General features: G+C 36.7%; 1 protein-coding gene across 3 annotated transcripts in view; it reads right to left on the minus strand.

Annotated features, from left to right (window-relative positions):
* Positions 1 to 4,362: 4,362 nt before the first annotated feature.
* Positions 4,363 to 24,078, minus strand: part of PHIP (pleckstrin homology domain interacting protein) — a 117,946-nt gene continuing 98,230 nt past the window's right edge. For 2 of the 3 annotated variants that reach the window (XM_049818272.1, XM_049818274.1), the window contains 10 exons: positions 23,014 to 23,134; positions 20,837 to 20,962; positions 18,766 to 18,838; positions 18,327 to 18,377; positions 17,883 to 18,032; positions 16,182 to 16,334; positions 13,857 to 14,020; positions 13,100 to 13,380; positions 12,632 to 12,793; positions 4,363 to 10,758 (listed from right to left, as the gene is read on the minus strand). In XM_049818272.1, coding sequence (XP_049674229.1) covers positions 10,115 to 10,758; positions 12,632 to 12,793; positions 13,100 to 13,380; positions 13,857 to 14,020; positions 16,182 to 16,334; positions 17,883 to 18,032; positions 18,327 to 18,377; positions 18,766 to 18,838; positions 20,837 to 20,962; positions 23,014 to 23,134 — 1,925 coding nt within the window. In that variant the 3' untranslated portion in view covers positions 4,363 to 10,114. The remainder of the gene's footprint in view (positions 10,759 to 12,631; positions 12,794 to 13,099; positions 13,381 to 13,856; positions 14,021 to 16,181; positions 16,335 to 17,882; positions 18,033 to 18,326; positions 18,378 to 18,765; positions 18,839 to 20,836; positions 20,963 to 23,013; positions 23,135 to 24,078) is intronic. The other variant, XM_049818273.1, reaches the window with a different exon arrangement.

Consider the following 24,078-nt stretch of genomic DNA (forward strand, 5'->3'; position numbering starts at 1 on the left):
ACAGTAATACTGACCTGGACTACGACTACAAACTTAACCTAAGAAAAATACATTTTTAAAATGTAACCGATCCAGTTGTTCCTCTATAGATAAAATATAGCAGAAATAGCTTTGCTTGGAGAATTTAAGCAATATTCTTCAACCCCATTAAAATTCCATTATAGGGGGAACATAACAGGTTAAGTTTTCTGCAGATATTTAGGAACAGCTTATCACAAACACGTCACAGACCACGGCCACATCAACGCCAGAGCAGACGCCTGCTTTTCTCCTACACTGTCACTGCAGTAACAGAAGAATGAGTCTAGGACCCAAACAGGAAAAAAATTGAAAGAATTTATTTCTTCGAAGAGCCCCACTTTCCTTCCAAGCCTAGGCAGCATCAAAAGGCAGAACAACTTTTGAGTAACAGGAAGGAAGAGGAACAGGGACAGAAAAGGACACTTGGTGCCTGGAAAGCCTTTCTCCAAGTGGATGCTCGGGGCTCAGACTGCTGTGAATAATGTTTCTAGCATTTAAATGGGCTACCTAGGTTTGAAGGCAGCAACTCTGAGGAAGAAGCGATAGAGAGGCCGAGATGATACTTTTGCTGTTACTTGAATAGAGACAATTTCCTGCAAGACAGCATATTCCTACCTAGTGGCAGAAAGGTTATTTGTGCAGTGGGAAAGTCTCTCCGTACATTCACGACGTGAAAAAAAAATTCAAAGTTATCGGCGAGCTGGTGAGGAAGCTGCTCGAAGAGGAGCGTTTGCAATCCTTTAGCACATCTCTGCAGTCAGCCTCTGGGCAATGAGGGTCTGTCCAGCAGGTAAGGAGCAAGGCTTCCACTAGAACAACGTTACACTATATATATGCTTATATACTTTTCCTTTAAGGACGAGGTACATCGCCTCATGTAATGGGCCGAATTATGTTGTATTGGCTTCTGGTGAAAAAACAGCTGTGGCTTGACAGCATCAGCGGGGTGTCGGGTGGTTTGAGAGCAATCTGAATCCACACACTTTTTTGTGAATGATACATGAAGCAGTGAAGAGGTGCTGAACTAGTTGTTTTTCTCTCTCTGCATCAAGTCTTTATCTGTTCTTGGCAACGGTATGATTTCAAGTTAAGATTGCTAAAGTCAACCTTTTCACTGTCCTGGACTAAATATGTATCTTTTAAAAAACTAGAAAACATTTTCTTCTTTTTTTTGTTTTTTTTTCCCCACAGCATGAGGAACTGTTAATCAGCGAACTGCATTTCTGCCATGAGTCTTCTCTGACGATAACAATCCCCTAAGGATGAGAGAGGAGGCTTAACGGAGTCAAGGGCATCAAGACAAGTGCAAAAATAAGGTCAAAAGCTCACAAGAAGTTTTGTAAGAATGTAAGTTTTGTAAAAAGGCTACACGCAATGCTACACAGACTGAAGCATTTTCTTGGAACATTTCCAAAGCCAGAGGAAAATTACAACTTGATGAACTAGCATGTAAGAAAACACCACTGTCCGTAAGAGAATTTCAGATGATCTACCTTTCTTACGACAAAGCTTATTTGAATTTTCTAATCGTTTTCCTGCACAATTTGACCTCTCATTTCCCTTAGAACTTTATCAGTTTAGCATTAGCGTACATTTTACAACCTGAAACCCTTTACAACCATTAAACAGAATAAAAGTTTCGAGTATTAGATTTTTAATCCTTCCCAATGTACTTGTGCCTTCCGACTAACCAATGTAAGTGAAAGACAGCAATAGTACAGAGAGCACATACATCCAGCTCTTCACGTTGAGATTCTACTTTGGTAAAAATACGCAGCGTATTGAAAGATGCCGGCATGAGCACTAATTCAAGAGCTTAACTGTTTTAAGTGATTTTGTTCTGTAAATGTCCTCAACACAAAACCTTGGTAAATGGGCAGGTTTTGACAGCTGTATTCCCTTTCTTAGCAGTTCATGGAAGCTTACTCCACACTCCTTAATAATAAAGAGAATGCAAATTTTGAATTAGGATGCTATTTAGAAAAATAACCCCATCAGATTTCTCTAGTGTAGACTATAAACAAGGTAATTCTTTCTAGTGTTTTAGTCATATTCTAACTACCTTTGCATTTTAAGTTAGTCTTCATTATTTTGAATATCCTTGTTCAAAGTCAAATTCAGAGACACGAGACAAAGCACAAATTAACAGATGAGGCTGCCTGGCCCCTGAATACTACGACTTAGTTTGAACTTGGTATCCTCAGCAATATGCCTCTGCAGAAACTCGATGCTGAATGAATTAATTACCTGCCTCCACTCTTGTTTCCTCCATTTTTCACTCATGTGCCTACACGCCAAAGTAAAATGAGAGGCAGGCAGGACCAAGTTTAGGTAAACCCTTCCCATTTCTGAGCCAAGAAAAGGAAGCACGAAGGAAATTTGTACGGCTGTTACCAGATTAGAAACAGCATTCCTGAATACTCCACCCTGCCCTCCCTTCAGCACACCCACAGATTTCAAAGTACGAGAGAGAATTCATAAATCCTCACCACGCTCCTGTGAAAGAGCCTATTGTGCAGGTATCTAACACAAGATTTGTCTGAGCTAGAAAAACAACCTGACATTTTGGGCTTTGAGTTTACCGTCCAGAGCAGTAAAACCCACAAAAATTGTATTTTGCATGCTAATTTTGTGTACAATAACTCAATTATATGCCATTTAAATTCCAGTCACCTTCTACGTTGCTTGCTGGCTTAGTTCTCTGGCACTTGCTTTGTGTTCACGTGTGCTTCAAGTAGAAACATTGATTAATTTTTAAAGCCATTACATTTTGCTCATTTGTCTTTGGGAAAAATGACAAACGTACTCTTTTGCAAAGCTCATATTGATTGCTAGAGCAGGAAAGAACACAGGTTTTGGTACAAGAACGTTTTGCTTTGAAAACAAAACGGTCAACTTCAAGGATAATTTCCTTCATTTAATGAGCATTATGATCTAACAGGAGTAAATGGTATTAACAAGGTAATGAAGCATTAGTACTGGCACAGTCAGCATCTAGCTGTCAGATACCAACATTTCACAGCATCTGTTAATCCTAAGCAAAGTCTCGATTCCTACTTCAACAACCACACAGTAGGTTTCAAAAAGACACCTGTCACAAGTGAGGAGAGAACTGGGATAAAATTGTATTTTAAGGATTCTGTACAAAGTTACACGGAAAAAGACCTTTTCAAAACAAACAAACAAACAAAAAAATCGTGAATTGCTTAAGACTATTCACAGTAACAAAACTAAAGCCCTGGACATGGGGTGGCTTGTTTTTGGAAGAGCACACCACCATTACAATAACGCTGGAATACTGAAGAGGCATACGCAATACAACTACCACCTCCAGTACTTAACAGAAACACGGAAGGAAGCATATATTGCATTTTCAGTATTCTCAAATTATTTCTCTCCAGGCAGAACATGCCAATTACTAAAACTCGCACAGAGGCTTGAGACAACAGAGAGTTTTCCTCATACGCTAGAACAAGTTTTGGCTTTTCCCAGACTCCACGGTGGACATGTATGAAAGCTAGAGGGAACTCGGCTGGTTCTGCCAGGCCCATTCCCCGATCCCGTTCCTCAGCAGCACACGTACCTGCATCTGTGAGGCGAGTAAGGGCTTCTTCCATCGCCTCCTTGTGACTTCAGGTAAGGCACGTAAGCAGGAAAAGATCACCTGATAAAGCAAATAACACGTGAAATTAAACAGAATCCACACGGTGCAGTATTTGAAATACCAAATATTTCTTTCTTCTCCCATCTATTGAGCAGAAACACGCAGACAAAAGCAAACCAAGCCACAGCGTTGCGAAAACTCGTCCTGGATTGACTTTTCTGTGCATCACCCGTTCAGGGCAGCTGGACTGGAGACCAGGACCCTACGTGCAGGGAGGCGGGGGACTTCTCTCTGCTTACTTGTTTTTACCTTCTGCTAGCATTGTTGGGAAGCCGAGATTTCCACATGGACTGGATGGAGCTCTGGTACATCTGAACAGGGATGGCTCCTCGGGAGGACAGGGGTACCCTGCCGCACACGTGGAAGCGAGCTAAGAGGACTGGGAACAGGGCGTCTTCAGTGCCACATGCTAGTGCCTTTCTATTGCCTCCAGAACTGCAGGGTTTAGAGACAAACCCTACAAAAGAGCAGATTTTGATCTCTGGCAGAGAGTGCTTTGGGTGTCATGATTTCGTCTGTTCCCACATAATACACTGTACACCATACTACCATATGCTGCTACACCGTATTCCACGAGGAGTCAAAACAAGCCGCTTTTAGGCTGTTTTAAAGAACCCATAAGCAACCGTCCCGTAACACAGTAAATCACTAGATAGAAACAAACACTGCTGGACAGCTTAGAAAAACATGTTTTCTATTTATTTAAAAATAAGTTTGTAGTTACTACATTGCAGTGACAGTAATTCTTACACATACATTCTAGTTTGTATAAAAGGATTCAAAGTATTATGCATCAAAACTAACATAGAAAGTGTCCACATAACAGTAAAGAAATTTCCAATCCATATGTACAAAAAGAAAGGGCACTGTTATCCTGGTGAGATACTTCAGGTTATAACATGATAATCCAGATTTCTGGAAGAAAAAAACCTTGATAAAGCTAAAGAATTATAGTTTCCAAAACTGTTACTCATTACATACAACAGATTTGTGTTTTACATAATTCTGTACAAAATAAGCATAATTTTTAATCTGAAAATGTGTCAGTTTGAAAATTAACCTTTCTAGGTCATTTCCTTGAAGTTGAGCTCCATTCTATACATATTTAAACATTATGACAGAATTTAATTCACACAAGATCATTATCCAGTTGTCCGCCACACTCTGCAGTTTTAGTATGGTCCAAAAATGTAACTTCTGTACGGTCTCAATGTATTAGCAAACCAACACACGCAGTTGTAAGCACAAAATAGTACATGTACATCACACAGGCATGTGTACATGATAGGTACTCATATTTCTTTCTACTCCTAATTTGTATGACCTCATTCTTTGTTCTTTCAGGGCAGAAATTCATAGTATAGTACTACCTTCCCTCCCTAAAATGTATAATTTGCATTATTTGAAGTGAATTTCCTGATGTATTTATCTGCATTAAAAAGGATCCAAATGACTACTTGTCTGGCTACCTACCTCCTAAAAGCTATATTTATTCAGCTTTATTTTATTGCAGCATATAAGGTTTCTCTCTGGAGTGCCTTGAGGCTGTTATAACCTTGGGAAAAGGGGGGGGGGGGGGGGGGGGAAGCAGCTAATCACCTTTTTCTGCAATTTAAGATGTCTTTTAATCTAGCTTTCCTGGCGTGTTTCCTCCTCTAACACACTGTAAAAATTACACGGCTAATCCCCACATTAAAATTAACACAAATGCAAGAGTACCTGGACGTTAGCTCTAGTTTAAAAGCTACCTGTTATTTCCCCCAGACATAGTAGAAAGTGTACAAGCTGTATTCCCGATTCAAAACCAGGAAACTACATAAGCTGTCACTACCAGATTTGTTACTGGAAACACATGGTCAAGCCTTGCCCAATTTTATGAAGTTTAATACGCTTTCCTCTGCATATGAACAAGCATGTATATACAATAATTTACAGCAGAAAACTAACAGCCCTTTTATCAGTTGAATATCTAGGTCCCCTTGGAAACAATCTGTTACAAGAACTTCAGGGGTAAAAGAAAATATATTATATAGTAATTTTACACAGTTAATTTGCCTTCATTAGGTAGTAAACAGAAAATGAGCTTTTGCTGTTTCTAGGTGAGGTTTTAAAGCCCTCTACCTTCTCTATCACAGCACTGTTGCAGAGTTGTATTTAAATTCTTGTTAAACAACCCAACTCTCTTCTTTAAAAAACAAAAGGCAAAAAGGAAAACCTTTGAAAAACTACTGTGGACAAAATATACTACATTAGAGTAAGGTAAGGACTCAGGACATAACGTAATTATTGTGGTATGGCTGTATCTTGACTGCCCAGCAATATGTTAAAATTACCTCAGCAAGATTCGCATGCTTCAAATTAAATGCGAACGTTGATGAAAGTGAACTTACAAACCTCTAACCTCCAATCTACTATGTAAGTACAGGGTGAAAGGGTCCCATCCAGTTAAGCCTATTGCTTTTACAGAACCAGTCGACCATTTAACGTGTGCCTAAATTCAAATTACGTGCTAAAGCATTTACTTGTAGTCCTTGGACCAACAAATGTGAGCAAAAGATTTAACAATGTGGTGTAAAAATTGTAACGAGCTTGAAGTTACCGAATGGACAGACTGTTTTTTTTGTTGTATGTAGTCTTTTGGTAAGACAAAAGCCTCCGGCACAGAATCAGAATTGGTACTTGAAAAATATTTGTACAGCAATACAGTGAATAAGTTGTCTCTACACTACAATTTTTTTCTTTATAGCTATTAATATATCCTACGTGCTGCATCAGGGTCCTTCATCAATTAATAGTTTTACAAATATTAAGCCATAGTAATACTTAACTCAACCAACTCAATCTTACAATTCTATCAACAAACTGATCACATGTACAAACCGGACACTGTACAAATAAACATATGTAAATCTACATCACAGCAGTCTAATCACTGGAGGAAGACATTTTTCTGTAAAGCTGTATCACTGGTCATTGCCGAGTGACAAAGAGCTCTCTAGTTCAATATTGACAATAATGAACACTACTGTGGTAAAATTTAAGTTCAGTTCCCAGAGAAGACACTAACAACAGAAACAAAATGGCTAAGAGTTGTTAAGTATGTCAGGCACAGATACAATGATTTCTGTTAAACATTTAGAGCACACCGGTATCACAGAAACAGAAGTTATTTCCTCATCAGTAGTTAAGAGAACACACTGTCATTATTAAGATACCACTCAGCGGTAAATACCAATTTTAACTTTTCCCAGTATAGAGCAGAAATACCAGAACAGTATCCTCATATCCATGTCAAATATAAATGAATTTAATGAATAAAACTGCGTTAATTGCTGCCAGGTCTGTAAGACTGTTGGTGTGTATATGACTATGAACCTATGTTATTTACAATGCAAATGTGAAACAAGCACATGAGATTTTGATACTCCATTTTCTGAACCAGTTGTTAGGTACTTGAGATGGCATTATAAAACATGCATATAACTATAGTTCTTAAATTATTTCAGAACACTGACCAATAGTTTATTGCTCACATTAAAAAACTGCAGACTTTGTAATCAAAAGCTCTTTTTCTGTGTTGATACAGTATGCCACAACAACCTAAAATAATACATTTTTCCCCGACCAAAATGCACAGTCTGATGGTGACTAAAGTCTCATAAATAAAGTTTGCAATCTAGTGAAATTAAATTATAAAAATATAACTTTTAAATAAATCTGGCATTAATTTCGAATAAATTTTTAGTGTTGTTTCTATAAAAAAATTTGACCCAAATTATCCACGATTTATTTTAAAAGGAAAAACATTAACGTGTCTAATATGAATTAAAAAATTACTGGCTAAAGTCACCGATATTACTGGGTGGGAAGGAGTACCCATGTTCTGCAGGTAAGGCCTTCTATTCTCGTAAAATTAAGATGTACAATTTTCTACCTACTGTTAAGGGAACGCATATTATTTCAGTCTCCAAAACTTACATACAAGGTATTTTTGATATATAAATATATACATAAACATGCCATATAAAACATTATTACAAATGGAGTAAATACAGAAGCTGAATTTTAGATATAATCTATTTCATATATTACAATGCAGATAACATCAGGAAATTACACATTTTCAAATGATTGCCTTCATCAGTGAGATTTGACAAAATTAACAAGTAGAATCAATTAGCTTTGAATTGTGAAGCTGTATTGCAACTGTACAACCATAGCTTGTTATCTTACCACATGTTTAGTGACTCCATTTTAATTGAGTGATAAAGAAATACTTGGTAGAACAAAAATAAATATACCAACAGATGAAATGCAAACTAATCCCTGCTCCCCAAATTCATATCCATAACAATTCAAAGAGGATCTGGAAAATATTTTAGTCATTTTTTGTAGCAAAATACGTAACGAACTACATAAAACTAGGTATGGTGGATACTAATTTGCTACCCACGGTAGCACATTTCTACTCCTCTTGGTGCCAGATGCCAATGTTCTTTGTCCAAACATTTAAGCTTTTTTTTTGTAACACAAAATAAAGAGTGAAGAATCAGGCCGCAAATACGTATACAGAATCTGTGCAAATTTTAGGTCTTAATTCTGTATGCCCTCCCTTCCAGATATTGCAGATGATGTTTAAAAAAAATAAATATTATTATTAAGTAAGGGTGTACAGAATTGAGGTTTCTTTTCAGGTTTATTTTTTCAACTAAGTTAGGGTCACACACAAAAAAAAAAATCTTTCACACTACCCAAACTTCCAAAATAATGTATAACCAGGAAATTTTGGTTACATTTTTGTACCATACCAGATCTCAGAAAATATGACTACTTCTGTATTATTTTTTTTCATTAAAACTGGACAATACTTTTTTAAGTGATAGAAAATGGTATTAAAGTTTGTTTGTAAAGGTATAAAATAACTAAATGTACCATAAACAAATAAATAACTGCTTTTCTTTTCCAGAGCAGTACATATAACAATACATTCCCCTAAGTCATATAGTTATCATTTACAATAGACAACTTAATTTTACTAAGGATGCAAGAAATAATAGAATACAAGGCACAATCATTAAATGGAATTTTTCTTTAGGGTGTATATTGACTTATGTCAGCGTGATATACCATAAAAAGTGCAGAAAAAACACAATGTGCAATGAGACCACTGTATAAAACATGATTGCATAAAAAGTGATTTGGCCTTTTAACCTTATTAATTGAAAATAACCAATCTTCCCCTTAAAATTAAACTATAAAGTATGACATTTTAAAATTTATTTTCGATTCTAGTGCTATCTAAAAAATCCTGAAAAAAATTTATACCTGGGTAATATTTTATATGTATGTGTTTATGTATATATTAATATATACACATACACTCTTCTCTGTAGGTCATTTTAGCCTCTTAAGCATGTCTAAAGTTGTAGAAACAACAATCAATCTGGATCAGAAAGTAAACATCGTAATTCCATACCTGTCCTGTAATTTCCTTGAATCCTTTAACCAATTATACATTTTGTCTAAAACATCTCTGTCAAAGGACCCCACCAGTGCATTATTTTCTACCAAAAGTACCAAAAAGGATACATTTCAGAACAATGTTAACAACTTACTATTTAAAACAATACACAGCTTTTATCACTGCAAATGGTATGCTGTACTGACACTCAAAAAGAAAGAAAGGCTTTCCACTGCACTGATTCTCAGTCTTTGGCACAATAAACAGAGATTTAGTGATTGATACAAGAATCAAGGTCTGAAAAATTAGACATTAGTCAAACTTTTTCCAATGTGGATATATATATATATTTGTGATTACATTTTTGCTATGTTTGGCAGAACTTGGATAAACCAACAGCCTGTGCTAGGCTTCTTTTGCAGTTGAATGTTCCATCACAACTGAAATTAAGCATTTTCAGATCAGCAAAGTTTGGTATTTTTGTATTGAATAGAAATGTGAGTGAATTTACTGCCACTTTTTGCCAAAATCTGCCTTCCTAGGCAACTTGACTTTACAATCAAAGTGTACCTTGCTTGGTCAAAAATAGACTTCTGTTTTCAGTTTGTGGCATTAAAAGTTCTACCACCTTTTTTTTTTTTAATTGTGTGGAGATACTACGCACTACTTGAGCAGAGTAGCTCTCAACTCTGTACGTCAGTCAGAAATTGCTTCAATTATTCTCAACTGTGAACAAAATGACTGTTGAAATGCATAACCTATTTGGAGGGCAATAAATAGCAAAAGTTTAAAATATATATTTCTTTCAAAGAATGTTCTTTCAGTTTATTTTTTGCTAAATTTTTCTCCCCAAATCAGAACATATTCTTCTAACCCATAATAGCAGCAGGGAAGCAGAAGTCTTCTGTTCTGCTGTTCCTTAACTGTACCTGCTTCATAGCATTGTGAAGTAAAACCCTTGGTAAAAATCACCAACCAATTAAATTAGCTTTTGCTTTTTCAGTCAACTTTCGGACTCTGCCTCTGCTAGATGTTCCAAAAGTTAAGGAGGTGTCTTCAAACAATAGCTGCCTTTGCTCTTCCTCAGAGTCATCTTCATTGTAAAAGGCTGTCCTCCTACCCTGGTTTCTAGTTCTCATGTGAGGTTCAGAATCTTTAAGCTCTTCAGAACCCTCCTCCATAGGCTCATCTATCTTTTTCCTCCTACTTCTTGTTTGCATTTTAACATTTGCAGGAACTAAGAGGTCCGAGCCTGGCTGATGGGTCTTTATCTTCCTTTTTGGCTTTCTACCCCCACGGCCTTTTTTTTGTAACAAGTCTTCCTTCATATTATTTTCAGAAAGAGAATTGCATGCAGTAGAAGCAGAGGCTTCTTCCGGGATATCCCTTGTGGTCTGGATTGTATTCTGCTCTACCACCTTTTGCTGTTCAACCATTTGTAGCTTTTTTGGTTTTCTGCCTCTTTTCTTGTGCACCACTTCACAGCTACTGTTATTAGTCTCCACCTTCGGTTTCCGTCCGGGACCTCTTTTAACTGGAGGTTTTGAAGGCTGTCCTCCATGTCCATTTACCTGAACGCTTCCTGATGCCAAAGCATTATTCCTGCAATCTGCTGTAAAGAAATGAGAGTACCTATCACATAACAGATTTGCATTTACATTCATTTTCACACTGCCTTAATAAACTCAACTAAAATATCTGAATGGATTCACAGTGATTGCCAATCTGTCAAGAATCTAAGAAACCCAAAGTAGAGCTCAAAGAGCTTCATTCCAGTATGCAATGAGGACTGACTTCTAGTTGCGTTTAGTTCAAGTTAGCTTGAAGAAACAAGGAAGAAAAAAAGAGAGAAAGAGCAAGAAAAGAAAAAAGAAAAACAGAAAGGAGGAAAAAAGGAAACAGCTCAAGTGTTTTTCTTGGCTGATACAGTGGGCAGAAACTCCTATTCGGTATTTGCAACAGCAAAAAGTTGCTCAAAAAGCATTGCTGCAAGGATCAGGAATGTTTCACAGCAGGTCATCTCTGGAGAAATTAAAAAGTTTCTTTCAGCCTGAGGTAGCATCCTTTATAGCCAGTTCATTAGACCAGGGTTGTTTCAACAACAAGCGAGGAAAAGGATAGAAACATGGGAGACTAAGACACACACACAAAAAAAGGCATGCCACTTGCACAGATTTCTCACATTAACAGACACACGGCAGAAGGTATTTTCTTGGAGACTTTTATGGGCTATGAGTTTTTCTTAGGTAAGTGGTACTGAACCTCCTCAGTGAGGCATGTCACAGGACCTCTTATGGAAATGTTTTGCTACCACAGCCCTCGCCTAAAACGAGACCAGGAACAGACTTAGAGCCGGCGTGATAATTCATCCAGTCCTTTGATGGAACATCCATGCACAGCTCCTGCTGTGTTCAAGTGTGCCCCATCATGCACTAAAAGCACAAGCCTCCCCTACCATACAAGTAGATGTGCAGGAGAGTCAGGATCACGTCAACAACATGACCATGATCTCTGACATGACCAAACAGCCAGTTGTACCACGGGTGCATATTTAGCCATGCAATGTAGTAACAGCTGAGGCCTTTGTGAGAAAGCTTGCAAGGAATGGACAGATGATTTAACTTATCAGACAACAAGCTGCTTTTTCTGAAGCATGGAAGAGTAAGAAAGAACAGATAATCCTCAGGGAGAGGAAGACTACAAGGAGTAACCAGAATAATTAGATGGGGCCCAATTTGCAGACTACTGTTTCTCCATCTCCGGAGAAAAGACGCTTACTGGATCTACTTGCTTCACAGCAGCTTCGTAACAGTTCAAAGCTCCTTCATAAACAGGAAAGCTTTTACAACTAGGAGATCTTATTTCAGTCCCTGCAGAAGCTTTGAGTTTTAAGGTATCCAGACATCAAAAGACCAAGCAAGTTCAGTCAGAAGATTACATGATACTTGGTCCGATCAGTCCATACAAATATACTAAACAAAAGCGGTAAACACTGAATAGTTCTATTCTGATGTGGCAAAAAATGAAAGAACGAAGTTGCAGCTAGGATGCTCTGATCTTTATGCTCGTGGTAGTGGAGAGTGTCATCACACTCAGCATTACTGACTCAAATATAACCCACATAAGTGTTATTAGGTAAACCGACGGGGTTTAAAGTGTGACCCTGCAGAAGTCTGCTTTGTTATGAGTTCTCAGATTCCGTGACCCTTGTAATAATTTAAATGAAGGTACAGGTACGTTAACGTATCAAAATTGGCTAGACAACAGAGTTATCACACCATGGAAATGGCGCTGAGTAGTCAAAATCGTGCTAATTTATCAAGAAGGAAACTAACTGTGACTTGAAGTTGTTCCACTAGACTTCCCTATTCTGCTAAATCATAATGCATACTAATTGCCCCACCCACAAATTAGCACAACTAAAGTACAACACTACAGCCACTACATCAGTAACTGGGGGGGAAAGTTGCAAATTAACTTCGTACCTTGTTGATTAACAGTGGAAGATTTTACTTTGCGCTTGATCTGCTTCTCTTTCTCGGGATTTTCTCTTGTGGAGTTATTCCTAGTGTTATGACTGTAATCAGATTGACTAGGGATTGATACAATATTCTGGTTCTTGGAATGTTTGGTTGAATTCTCCAGTACTAGAAAGGCAAAAAGAAAATATTATTCAAGTTAAGTAGTTTATACCACATTCAATCTTATCTGGCTAAAAAGGAAGTCATGTTCTACTACAAAAAATTTGAATCAGTGAATCGGCAAGCTTCCTGGATAAAACAACATAGCCTAACTTGTTCAGTTTTCCTCTGAAGAACCTCAAAGGCCCAGCAGCTTGAAAACAGAACCAGTCTTACTTGAGACAAATACATTAGATTCCCAAAAAGCAAGTTTTCTGTTTAAAAACATTCGCAGCTTAAAAAAAACCCCAAACAATCAAAAAAACAACTTGCCTGACTTTCCCGACCCTGCAGTAGTATTAGGCTTTGTAATTAAAGGCTTTATTGTTAAAGGCTTTGCTCCTGAAGAAGTCGATGGTTGCTCTGTAACAGCCACATCTGTTATCCCCCTATTGCTTCTAGTGCGCACAAGGGAAGAGGTTTCAGCTGCTTTTCCATTCATCTGAGGTGGAGCGTGTCTCAGTGCTGTTGACCGTGCAGGTGCAGAAGATGAAGAAGTGGCAGAAGTTTCTGCCTTCAGCTGAGGTTTTATTAATCTCCTCTTCCTTTCGGGGCTGCAAAAGGAGTAACAGTTTGTATCCCGGGTGACCGCTTTTTTATTTTACAGGAATAAATAAAACTAAATGCTAGTGTCTGAGATTGTGGGAATAAAACAATCATCTCCATATGAAGTATGTTAAAAATATGACATTTACTGTGGAAATTCATGTAGCTGTGAGCCTCTGAAAAGTGAATCTTTACAATAAATGCTATAGTTACATGAGAAAGCATGATGCCATCACTATCCTAACGATGCTGGTTTACTGTACATGTTTAGCAGTCATTTGAATTTTAAGCACTTACACTAGGATAGCTCTAAGTAAAGTTTAAAACTCTTCCACATCATAGGGACTTGCATGTCAAAGCTATCATTCTGCACTATAGGGAATAGTAAAGGAAGTATTAAGAAAAAAAATCACACTAAATTCTACTGTTTAGGTATGTCAAACTCGCGCAGCATTTCATGAATACCGTAAAGGAGTTAACGTACCTGGATGCAACACTACTGGAAACTGAGCTGCTTCTACTTCTTTTTTTCCTTCGTTTCTTTATTGTATTTCTTTTGTGAAAGCGTAGGGCAGATTTGTAATCCGATAAAATAGAACTTATGTGTTCTTCAAAGAAAGCAGAAAGGCGCAAACTCATGCTGTAGATCTAAAACAGAAAAGCCAGTAAACAAGTAAGTTTTATACTTTTCCAAAGCATCACTTTACTTATTTATCATTGAACAATAGCTAGAGAAGCAAACTGATTAACATTTACAGTCTGTCTCAACAAATTCACACTAATCCATGTGTAGGTTTGCTTTAACTATTTTTATGGTTTTGAGAAGTGTATTACAACTGAAGATCACGCATAAGAAGAAAAATTAGAAAAGTCACCTTTTCAACTGCCTTTCCGGAAGGCATCCCTTTATAGCTTCAGTAGAAACGACAGATACAGATCCTTAATGGTACTTTACTGTATCATACCCAGGGTCAAGAAACGTAATTTTCTTCTGTATCAAGCTGTGTTCTTATATGCTATATTTGAACATCAGTCTAGTCCTCTTATGGATGAATTGATACTATCAGTGAGTTGGTTCCAACAGGTACAATAAATGTATTAGAATTATGTAGATGCACATTTTTCTTCTTTGGTTTTTTTCCCCTCTAGCCTTGGATGATTTAGAGAGAGACCCAACCAAACTCAGTTTAGATCACAACTACTTATTTGAACACAGTTGCTATTAATTCCAGAAACAAAAAACACGGACGTGAACTGTCTAGATGCTTCAAGAGGGGACACGGCACCTTCTTAGAATATGAAACACAAAGACAATATCAAACAGTTGCCTACCTAATAATGACACACCAGACAAACTGAGTGTCAGACTAAACAGTAAGTGTGACAGATTCTGCTTGCATTACTGGATAGGACATCCAAAGAAATTTTCTAAGAAAATATATTAAAAAAAACATATAAAAAATGTATGTCTAATGTGCCAAGTAAAAAAAAAAGCTGACAGGTTTATGTTTACTCTTCAAGTAAGCATCAGTGATGTAAAGTAAGGTGCTAAAAATATCACTGAATGACAAGTCAGAGTAAAAATACCACCATTCAACAACTATGTGTTGCATGCACTGAAAGTACATAGGTTCTAGAACATTAAAATTCTTGACACCAAAACCTTCCATTTCTATCCATTTCTAAATAAAATAAAAAAGACCTACAAGTTTACTACTACACCCAGTCTGTTTGGAAGAAACGTGAAAAAATACGAAAATGTCAGAAGAATCTGTGAAACCACATGGAGCTAAGATACTGTCAAGCATTTTCCTATCTTGGTTTGAGGAGATCAAGAGGAGAAAGAAAAACCACGAAAGAACTCATACCTGCCCCAAAAGCCCTGCCCTTTGATGCAACCAAAAGACAAGGGACTGATTCTTGGGCAGCCCAAACAGCAAGTGGGATTGGCTATTACTGACTGAAGAGAGATCTGTCACAGATCAGTTCTTCTTGCCAATCACCTACTAAGGAATTTTTCCCTGTGTTTAAGACACTAAAGTCCTCATGATTAATTTGCTATTTAGAACAGCCGAACATAAAAGCTATTAATAATTCTAGTCTAATACCTAATGCATATTAGTAGAAGAAAAGCTACACAGAAGCCTTGAACATGTGTAAGCATACATTTATAACTTTCACTGCTAACAGGTACTGGCACCTACAAGTCAATCTGAGGGAAAATATCAACAACTCTACCACTGGCAGGGCATTTGAGTAACAGCTCAGTAAGAATGGCTTTGTAGGCTCATGCTTTAAGTAAACAGTTCAGTTTCCCAGAAATCCTAAGTGCTTCATTACAATCTCGCTGCATGCTGGTGAACAGCAGAGAATTTCATTATCCTCTACTCTTTATACCTGGATATTTCAGCTTGGGGCAACCTCCAAAGTAGAGGAGTTTGGGGCGCTGTGTGTGTGTGTTTTGAAAATCTAGTTTCTTCCCCAAAATATCAGTTAAATTCCACTATTGTAGCCACAATCATGTTTCTACAAATCTTTTCTTCAATGTGGCTCTCCCTTTAGATCCACGTCCAAATACTCACTTTTGAAACACACTTACAGAATACCAGAACTTCAGGCATTTAAACAGCATACATTCCTTTCCTTTAAAATACAAAGCTACATTGCTTTTTCAGAAATATTCATATTTAAAGATCAGAAATAAACTCGTTTTTAAACTAATGAATTACACCATCTGTTTTTGTCCTGTATTTTTCAGATGTAAGTATTCCTTCAAACAACAACAACAAAAAAGATAATGAAGTCTTACCCTTGATCTTTTACTTGGTGTATAGGCCTTGGAATTGCTGAAAATAAGTCTCACATCTTTACATAACTCCATCGGTGACTCATAGTTGCCAGCTTCCAGCGTTTCTCTAACAGTAGCAAAATCCATAGGAGTGTCAATAATATCTCTATAATCCTGTTAAGAAATAGCAAAGCAATATATTATAATTTTTTTTTCCAAGCCTTAATGTATCATTTTCATTAGGATGCATTTGATAAACCTGTTTAAACCAAAGGTCCTCTTTAAATAGGTATGGAAGACTGCTGAAGACATTTTGCTCCTTTCTACTCATACACAGCATAACTCCTCACAGACATGCTCAACAGGATCACGGTTAGAAGTTAACTGATACAAGATTTAATTCATTTCGTAAACAGATTTACTGAAATACAGAGCTCAAAATTTTGTATCCTAAGGCTTATATTACTGACACACTGTTATGAAGACAACCGTGATATGAAAGTGTGACTGCAAGCCTTCTGGGTGGCTTAACAGCTCAAACTTGGTACTAAGCATAATACTGTTTTTACATATTAGCTTTAAAATACGAAGTTTGAATATTTGAACCTGATTAAAGGTTTAGCACATCCTTGCTGAAACCTGAGCAGTTTCCCAAATGGAGACCTGGTAATTTAGGAAAAGTAGTAATAAAATAATGAAAGCTCCACAGGCTTAAATAGGACCCTGTTCAAGCCCATGACAGAACTTTTTTTCTAGGCTATGGAAGAAACAGGAATATACATATGACAAAGAGCTTAAATACCAAAATTAACCAAAGAGTTAACTTAATCCATCAGAGCAAATAGAACCTGTGTGAATGCCTCCGAACGTTGAACAGGTTTGTGACACCAGGGAGCAGTGTTTCATGCCCAAGCCTAGTAAGGTGCTCTCTTATTAGCTCATTTGAGGATCTCGGAGACAAAGGGCCACTTGTGGTTGGCCACAGCACAAAGTTTAGGTTACTTCAAAAATCATGGTGCCTAAAAGCTGCGAAAGTCTCAGGACAGACCTCCTAGTGACTTCCGAAAGAGAAGCATTTCTTTTCTCTAATTGGGACAATTAATTTCCCCCAAATTCATCACCTTAGAGTGGTATTTTAAAAAAAAACAACTGAGGATATGCTAGAAGAGCATGCAAAACCTTTGCTTTGTTACTTAAGGTAAAACTAGCCTAAAAGGCTAAAAGAGATCCAAGGCAACAAGACTTCTGGTTCACTACAGTTCTTCAGTGGGCACTTTTTCTGCATCAAGCCCAGATGACTGTGATACGAAAATTACTTTTAGTTTTTGTACTTCTGAAATTAATACAAAAAACTATCCATGACAACATTTGTCACATGCAACAACCGAACATACACACTTTATGTATGACCATTTCCCACTCAGAAAAGGAAAGACACATCTTAACTGCAAAAGCTGCAATTTACTTAGCACAGGCACCCCTGAACGTAAAGCATTTTGCAACTAAAGCATTTAAGAGAGTACAAGTACAATTTCTTTTGAAATTATTTTAGAAAGACAATAAACATTATTATCAGGTGACAACCAAGCACTGAAAAAAATTTCTGTCAACAGAGCTGCCTGCAGTTTCAATTAAAAGAGTTGGAAAAATGGTCACAGTTGGAAAAAAAAGCCCCACCTAGCAACTGGATTATAACCAGCCTTCCTGTTCTAAAATACTCACTGGATATTCAAGGAGATCCACTGGTTGTCGAAACGGTTCAGAGTCTTCGCACTGAAAAATGAGATTCAGCAGCTCCTGGCATTGCTTCTTCCATGACTGAATGTCATATGACTGAGCTCTATTACGTAGCCGCCGCTTTGGCTGATGATCCTGAAATGACAATATTGTCTGGTATATATTAAATGAACTAGCCGCTTTTACAAAATCAAATGGAAAAGGTACCCTGTAGGACATAAATTCTAACTAATGAATTCGTAACATGCAGCAGCACAGACAGAAATGCTTTTACATTGAACAGCTCAGTAGAACAACACATCACTTTAAGTTCAAAACTTTCTGAAAGCTGACATTACAGGATAATGAAAACATTTTCAGTTTTGCATTCCTTTGGTTACAAATGCATTTCTAATCATTTATAGCACGAGTCATAAAAAAACACGTTACCTTTCTTTTTCTAGTGGAAGTTCCCGGCACATTTGTATCTTTCTCTTCTTCCTTTGAGCAAGATAATGAGTCGCATAAAAAGGTTAAAAAAATACAAGCATATATGAGTAGGCGAGCTCTTTTGTATTTCACTTATAATTTGAGTCTTTACAGTTCTGTCCCTGTCCCTCTGCGAAGCATTTCATGAGACTGTCAGTTTTGAGAACGCTAAGAAGCATGTATATTCTCCAGTAAACTGTTAAAGCTCTCTGCACTAAAGGAGGAGAGGAGGCTGGATTTCTACCCAGTTTCCCAACTGACAAAAAGAAACATTGAATTGACTGAAAAGTACACCCCACTCCCTTACATTGACTGAAAAAACTACTTTTGTATCCAGTAGGAGACAGGAGACCTGTTTCTCCAGTCTTTCAATGCCAATGTCTAAGACACAACCACTTACCTCATCAGAGTCAGACAACACTTTCTTCTTCATTGCATTGTACAATGGAATTATGTCATAGCAACTCTGGTCTCTGTGTAAAAAGAAATACATGCTAACATTTATTTTTGATCTTCACCTATGGAATCAACTGTATTTTGCCTAGGATAAGGACAATGTTTATGAAGCCATTCCCAAATAAAATGATAAAGTGTTTAGCGCTATATGAATACTAAGAGGACTGCAGTAATAAGAAAAGCTAATCTTCTGCTCAAAGCTGTAAAATATTATCTGCACTTTGTAAAATATAGACCACTTAACAGTGTCAGTGTTTTAAAATTAAAAATCATAATCCTTTACATGAATTTATTAGCATTGGAAAAATCTAATACTATACCACATAAAGGGCTTTGGAGGCCACCTAGCTTTGTAAGAAACACTACAGTGGATGTAGTGTACAAAAGTGCAGTTTAATTATTTAATGCATTAGCACCCACAATGTAAGACATTTTTAATGTTATGTTTATTTGTGTAAGGCCTAACACTGTTATTGTATAAACCTGCATAATTAAATCAGCAAAACAAACACCAATTTTCAATTCTTGTATAACAAGGCAAACCCCTACACAGAAGCAAGCCCAAAGGTGTTCTGCTATGTAGCAATACAAACCACCAGAAAAAAAGGAGTAAATACTCAGCAACTCTACACTGGAATCATAATCCATAACACAGGCCACTGCAATTATCACTAGAACAGCTGGGGGAGAAGGTGAAAAAAAATAACCAAGCACCACCACCCCCTCCCCCCATTTTCTGCTGTTTAAAAGACTTTGGTAACTTAAGAGACTAAGCCTTAGATTCTCAGAGGCATCTAGATGTTTCACTCTCATTAGGACCATGGGGGTTTGCCTTCCATGGTCTAGGACTTCTACCCTACAGTTAGAACCCTAAAAAACAAAAAGTCTGGCCTTTATATGCATTGCTAGTTCACTTAAACGAGTATATTAATAGGCACAAGCTATAAGCCATTATTAAATAAGAATATCCATGTGTTGCACTAATTTAGCCAAGCCAATTAAAAACACACACTTTGAAAAACCCTGGGCTGCTTAATTAATCAGAAAACCACCACATAGAACGAAGATGTTAAAGAACAAAATGAGTAACAGAGAAGCCCTTTAGATACACCTTTAGGAACAGATATGTATTTCACTAGAACTTTTAACATCTGAAGCAGATAAGTATTTTTCACTCTCCAGACAGTATCAGAAACCACAGGCACTGAAGTTATCAAAGATTTATGTATAGAGTCAAAGTCCTAGATCTCCAAATACATAATGCAATTCTCATGTTTTTAAGAACACAAAAAATAAAAAAGAACAGCATTCAATTTAACACTGAGAAACTAAATCACGAAAAATGTCATTATTTTTCTTAAACTAATGAAGTATCTTGCCATTTCTACAAGGTGGGAACAGCGGCATTCACTGTGTACAAGCAAATCAAGGCAGTGGACACACTCATAAGCTCTCCTTACAAACTTTAGGTCTGCAGATGTGTCAACTGACTGTGAGAAATCTGAAACATTGCTCATCGAGTTTTTCTATAGACAAAATAAAAAAGAACATCTGAAAAGACAACTACTATTTCTGTCGACTACAAAGCCTCCAATTTTTATTTTGCATCTCAAACACCATTTTCAATTACATAATAAATTTTAAAGACTTTGTAATTAAATGCCCACAATTATGTTAACATAGGCAGTATTCAAACTCAAAATGAGAATTCCTCACTTACCTATAAATATATCACTCTAAGAAGATACTCAGACCCATTTTTATCATTTAGCAGAAAGTCTCTTGAAATAAAACGCCATGCCAATCTATGCCAATCAATGTATTATAAAACTTCATCTTGTTTTGCAAACTTTATATTCTTTGTCAAGATAAGCTTTATTCTTTTCTGCCCCAACAGCAGACAACAGACTTATTCAAGCTGCAGAAAGAACTATCTCACTTTAGAATTCAGGTCTTAAAAGGCTAAACACCTTGCTAAGAGACAGGAATAACAACAGACCTACTAAGCAACTCACTTTATGAAGTGTAGCAGAAGATCTGTGACAAATTTGGCAGATTTGACAATAGGACTTCCAGGTTCATTAAACGTTCGAGTATTATGTTCTATGTACCGGACTTCCCACATTAATGAAGAAAGGCGCCTGTATATGAAAGAAGGAAAGAGGGGAGGGGAAGAAAACAAATACCCCCAGACTTATTTCTAGCAATGTATATGAAACAGGAGAAAAAGCTTTACATCCTTCTTCAAATGTATTATCCCATTTATCCTTTTTTTTTTTTTTTTTTTTTTTTTTTACTAAATCTGAAAACATGCACACTTTGATATGTTGCCCTGTGTGACCAGCAGAAGGCAGCTTCCTCAGGCTTCCTGCTCTCATGTTATGTCCCGATTTAATTTATACAAATAGCTTTAAGAATATTCAGCTGACACTCCTTGGGAAAATTCAGCTGTGATGCTTCAGCTTTTATTATTCCTTTATGATGTACATAACCCACCCTATATGACCTCTTAAGCCACAGCTGAGAATTAACAAAATAGTAATAAAAAAAATTATTAGAAGTAAACATTTTTCTGACAGATAGACAACGATCAGATTTCCTCACATAGCTCCGATTTAACGACCTGACTACAGAATAGCCACGTTATGAAAAATGATGCACAAAAGCAAAAATAACTGAAAAAAAATTAGATTCAAATCTAAAAAGATACAATAAAAAAAACAGAAAATACACACTATTTCAAATAAAAAGTCTGACAGCATAGAAGTTACAAATATATACAATCTTCTATTTTCATACTAGCAAAATATGATGAAAAAGAAATGCTGCACAAGTGTTTTGTAGAGTGAAGTGGGGGATCATTTAACATCTTTAGCATAGTGTAAGTGTTTAGATGGAACTTAATCATGTTTATGGGTCCAGCATTTAGTTCTATATAATGCCAGTAGTGACTGGGAAAGATCATATTTTTTCTGTTTTGTTTTGCATTTTTTAAAAACATACAGGCATGCTAAGACTACTGGCTCCGAAGAGAAAAAAAATGTTTTCAGCTAAGCCTCATGAAAAGCGACCAAAATCCCACGTGATCTGAACAATCCCTCCTGCAGAATGCCAAGAAAAAAAATGTCAATGGAAAGGACAACACAAAGTGGTTGCTTGTTACCTAGCCAGGCCTTGACAATACCACAAACTACTAAAACCAGGTTTACCGAAGGAGGTATGCTGATTACCAAAAATAACTGCTTACTCTTTTGACAAAAGAAAGAAAATCCAGCAAAAAGTCTTTGCCACCTCTGATTGCAAAGTAGTACATTATAGAAGTGAAAGCTGGATTACCTTATATCACACAATAAACAGGGAACAATAAGTGCGCATTATTGCATCAGAATGTGTAAAAAAACCAGGGCATTTTTTGAAAATGAGAAGTAATTTTAATTTAAAATTCAATCTTCAGTTAGCATGAAGTACTAGAAATTAACTTTGAAATTTGGCCCAAAACAAAATGCTATCCATGTTTGTTCAAAACAAGTATTAGAGGGACACTGATTTTCAAGCCAGAAATATCCCACGAACCAAAGGAAACAAAAGTAATTTAAAGGAGCATGCTCCTACATAGATAATATTTACTGCAAAAAAATACAGCAATTGCAATCCTAGTTCAGGAAAATATCAAAACAGTGTCAAAAAGCTAAAACTTTTTTTTGTTGCTGTGCAACAATTTAGAATTTCAAGGCCAATAATTTAAGAAGCTATTTTCTGTGCAGCTCCTTAAGTGATAATGCAACTTTTATTTTTTTTTAAAGTGCATTAGAAAAAAAACACTTGATATATTTCTGAGGTTTCTCTTATTAAAAAACAGATTTAAAAAATTATAAAGTGGAAACTTAATTCTTTTGACTAAAAGTCATTTTACTGACCTCGTCTCTAGTCCTGCAATTTGAATCTCACATGGAACAAGTAATTTGCATAAGCAGGAAATCTGAATGCCACATAATTCTAAATTACATTTCGGAGAAGAGATGTTCAATCCTTTTTAAAGTTTTATAAAATGGAAACCTAGATCAAGGATAGAAGATGGGAGAAACGGAAAGTGCACACCTGTTCCCATCTCCTAGTTGGGAATTACAAGACAAAGAGCTACCAAAATATGGTTGGCAGTATTTCACAGCAGGAACCGAGACGTGGATCTAACCTGTAAAATCTGCTTTCCAGTCTTTGTTTAATGGTACTGAGGTCTGTGGGATATGCCACAACAGTGCAATACATCGGGTAAGCTTGAAGATCCACAGGTGCCACAAACGCAGAAGCAATATCTAGATGAAAAAAAACCAACACAAACAACAAACAAAAAAACAAACCCCAAAAGTTATATACCACAAAAGTCCCTTAGCAGTTTCAGGATTCACCCCCTGCAACACATGCCATTTCTTCATGTTTGAAACACGTAATACTTTCCCCAAAATAACAACAACTACTCCTCTAGATATTCCAAACAATTTGTGATGTTCTACATATAGAAGTGCTTGCGAAGGTCTATGCTGTAAGTATAACCGCTGCATTGACTACCCATTCTGTCATGCATGAAGCACCACACAGAGACATGGCAAGTGCGTGCAAAATACACACACTTGAAAAAGCAGACTTAAATGTATAAATTATACAAAAATGAATACATGCAATTCAGTATTGTTATTTACAACACAGGCTCATTTAATTTGGTTTTATACTGCCACTCTCCCATCTTCAAAGCAATTCATTAAATTCTTACCATAAAAGTTACAGTACTATTTCAATCTCATTAAGAAGAGTGTGGGGAAATCCACACTCAAAATAAAATAGAAACACAATCTCCTGTGCCTACCGAACAGCAAAGAAGCCTTCTAAAATCAATCCACCATAATGCTAGAAGACTGCTGAGCAATTTAAGTCTGTGCACCTACAGAAACTTGGTTTTTTCCTCCTGTGCTTAGAAGCATCATGAGTGCTTAGACACATCATTCTAACATTTTATACCTCAAGGGCCAATACCATAATACAAAAACATAAACTTTAAAGTCTCTCTTGAAAGTCTTTAAAAACAGAAAATATGTTGTTGCTAAACAGACTGCTCTTCTAAAAGCTGTTTACTTACTCTTATGAACATTGTAACAACTGCTACTTTGTACCGATATGTACCACATAAGCTACAGTTAAATCCAAACTAAGCAGTATGCCATACAACGTAATGCAAAACGTAAACCCACTACTCTTAAGATAC

Source organism: Accipiter gentilis, chromosome 15 (genome assembly GCF_929443795.1).
Source record: "Accipiter gentilis chromosome 15, bAccGen1.1, whole genome shotgun sequence".
NCBI lineage: Eukaryota > Metazoa > Chordata > Aves > Accipitriformes > Accipitridae > Astur > Astur gentilis.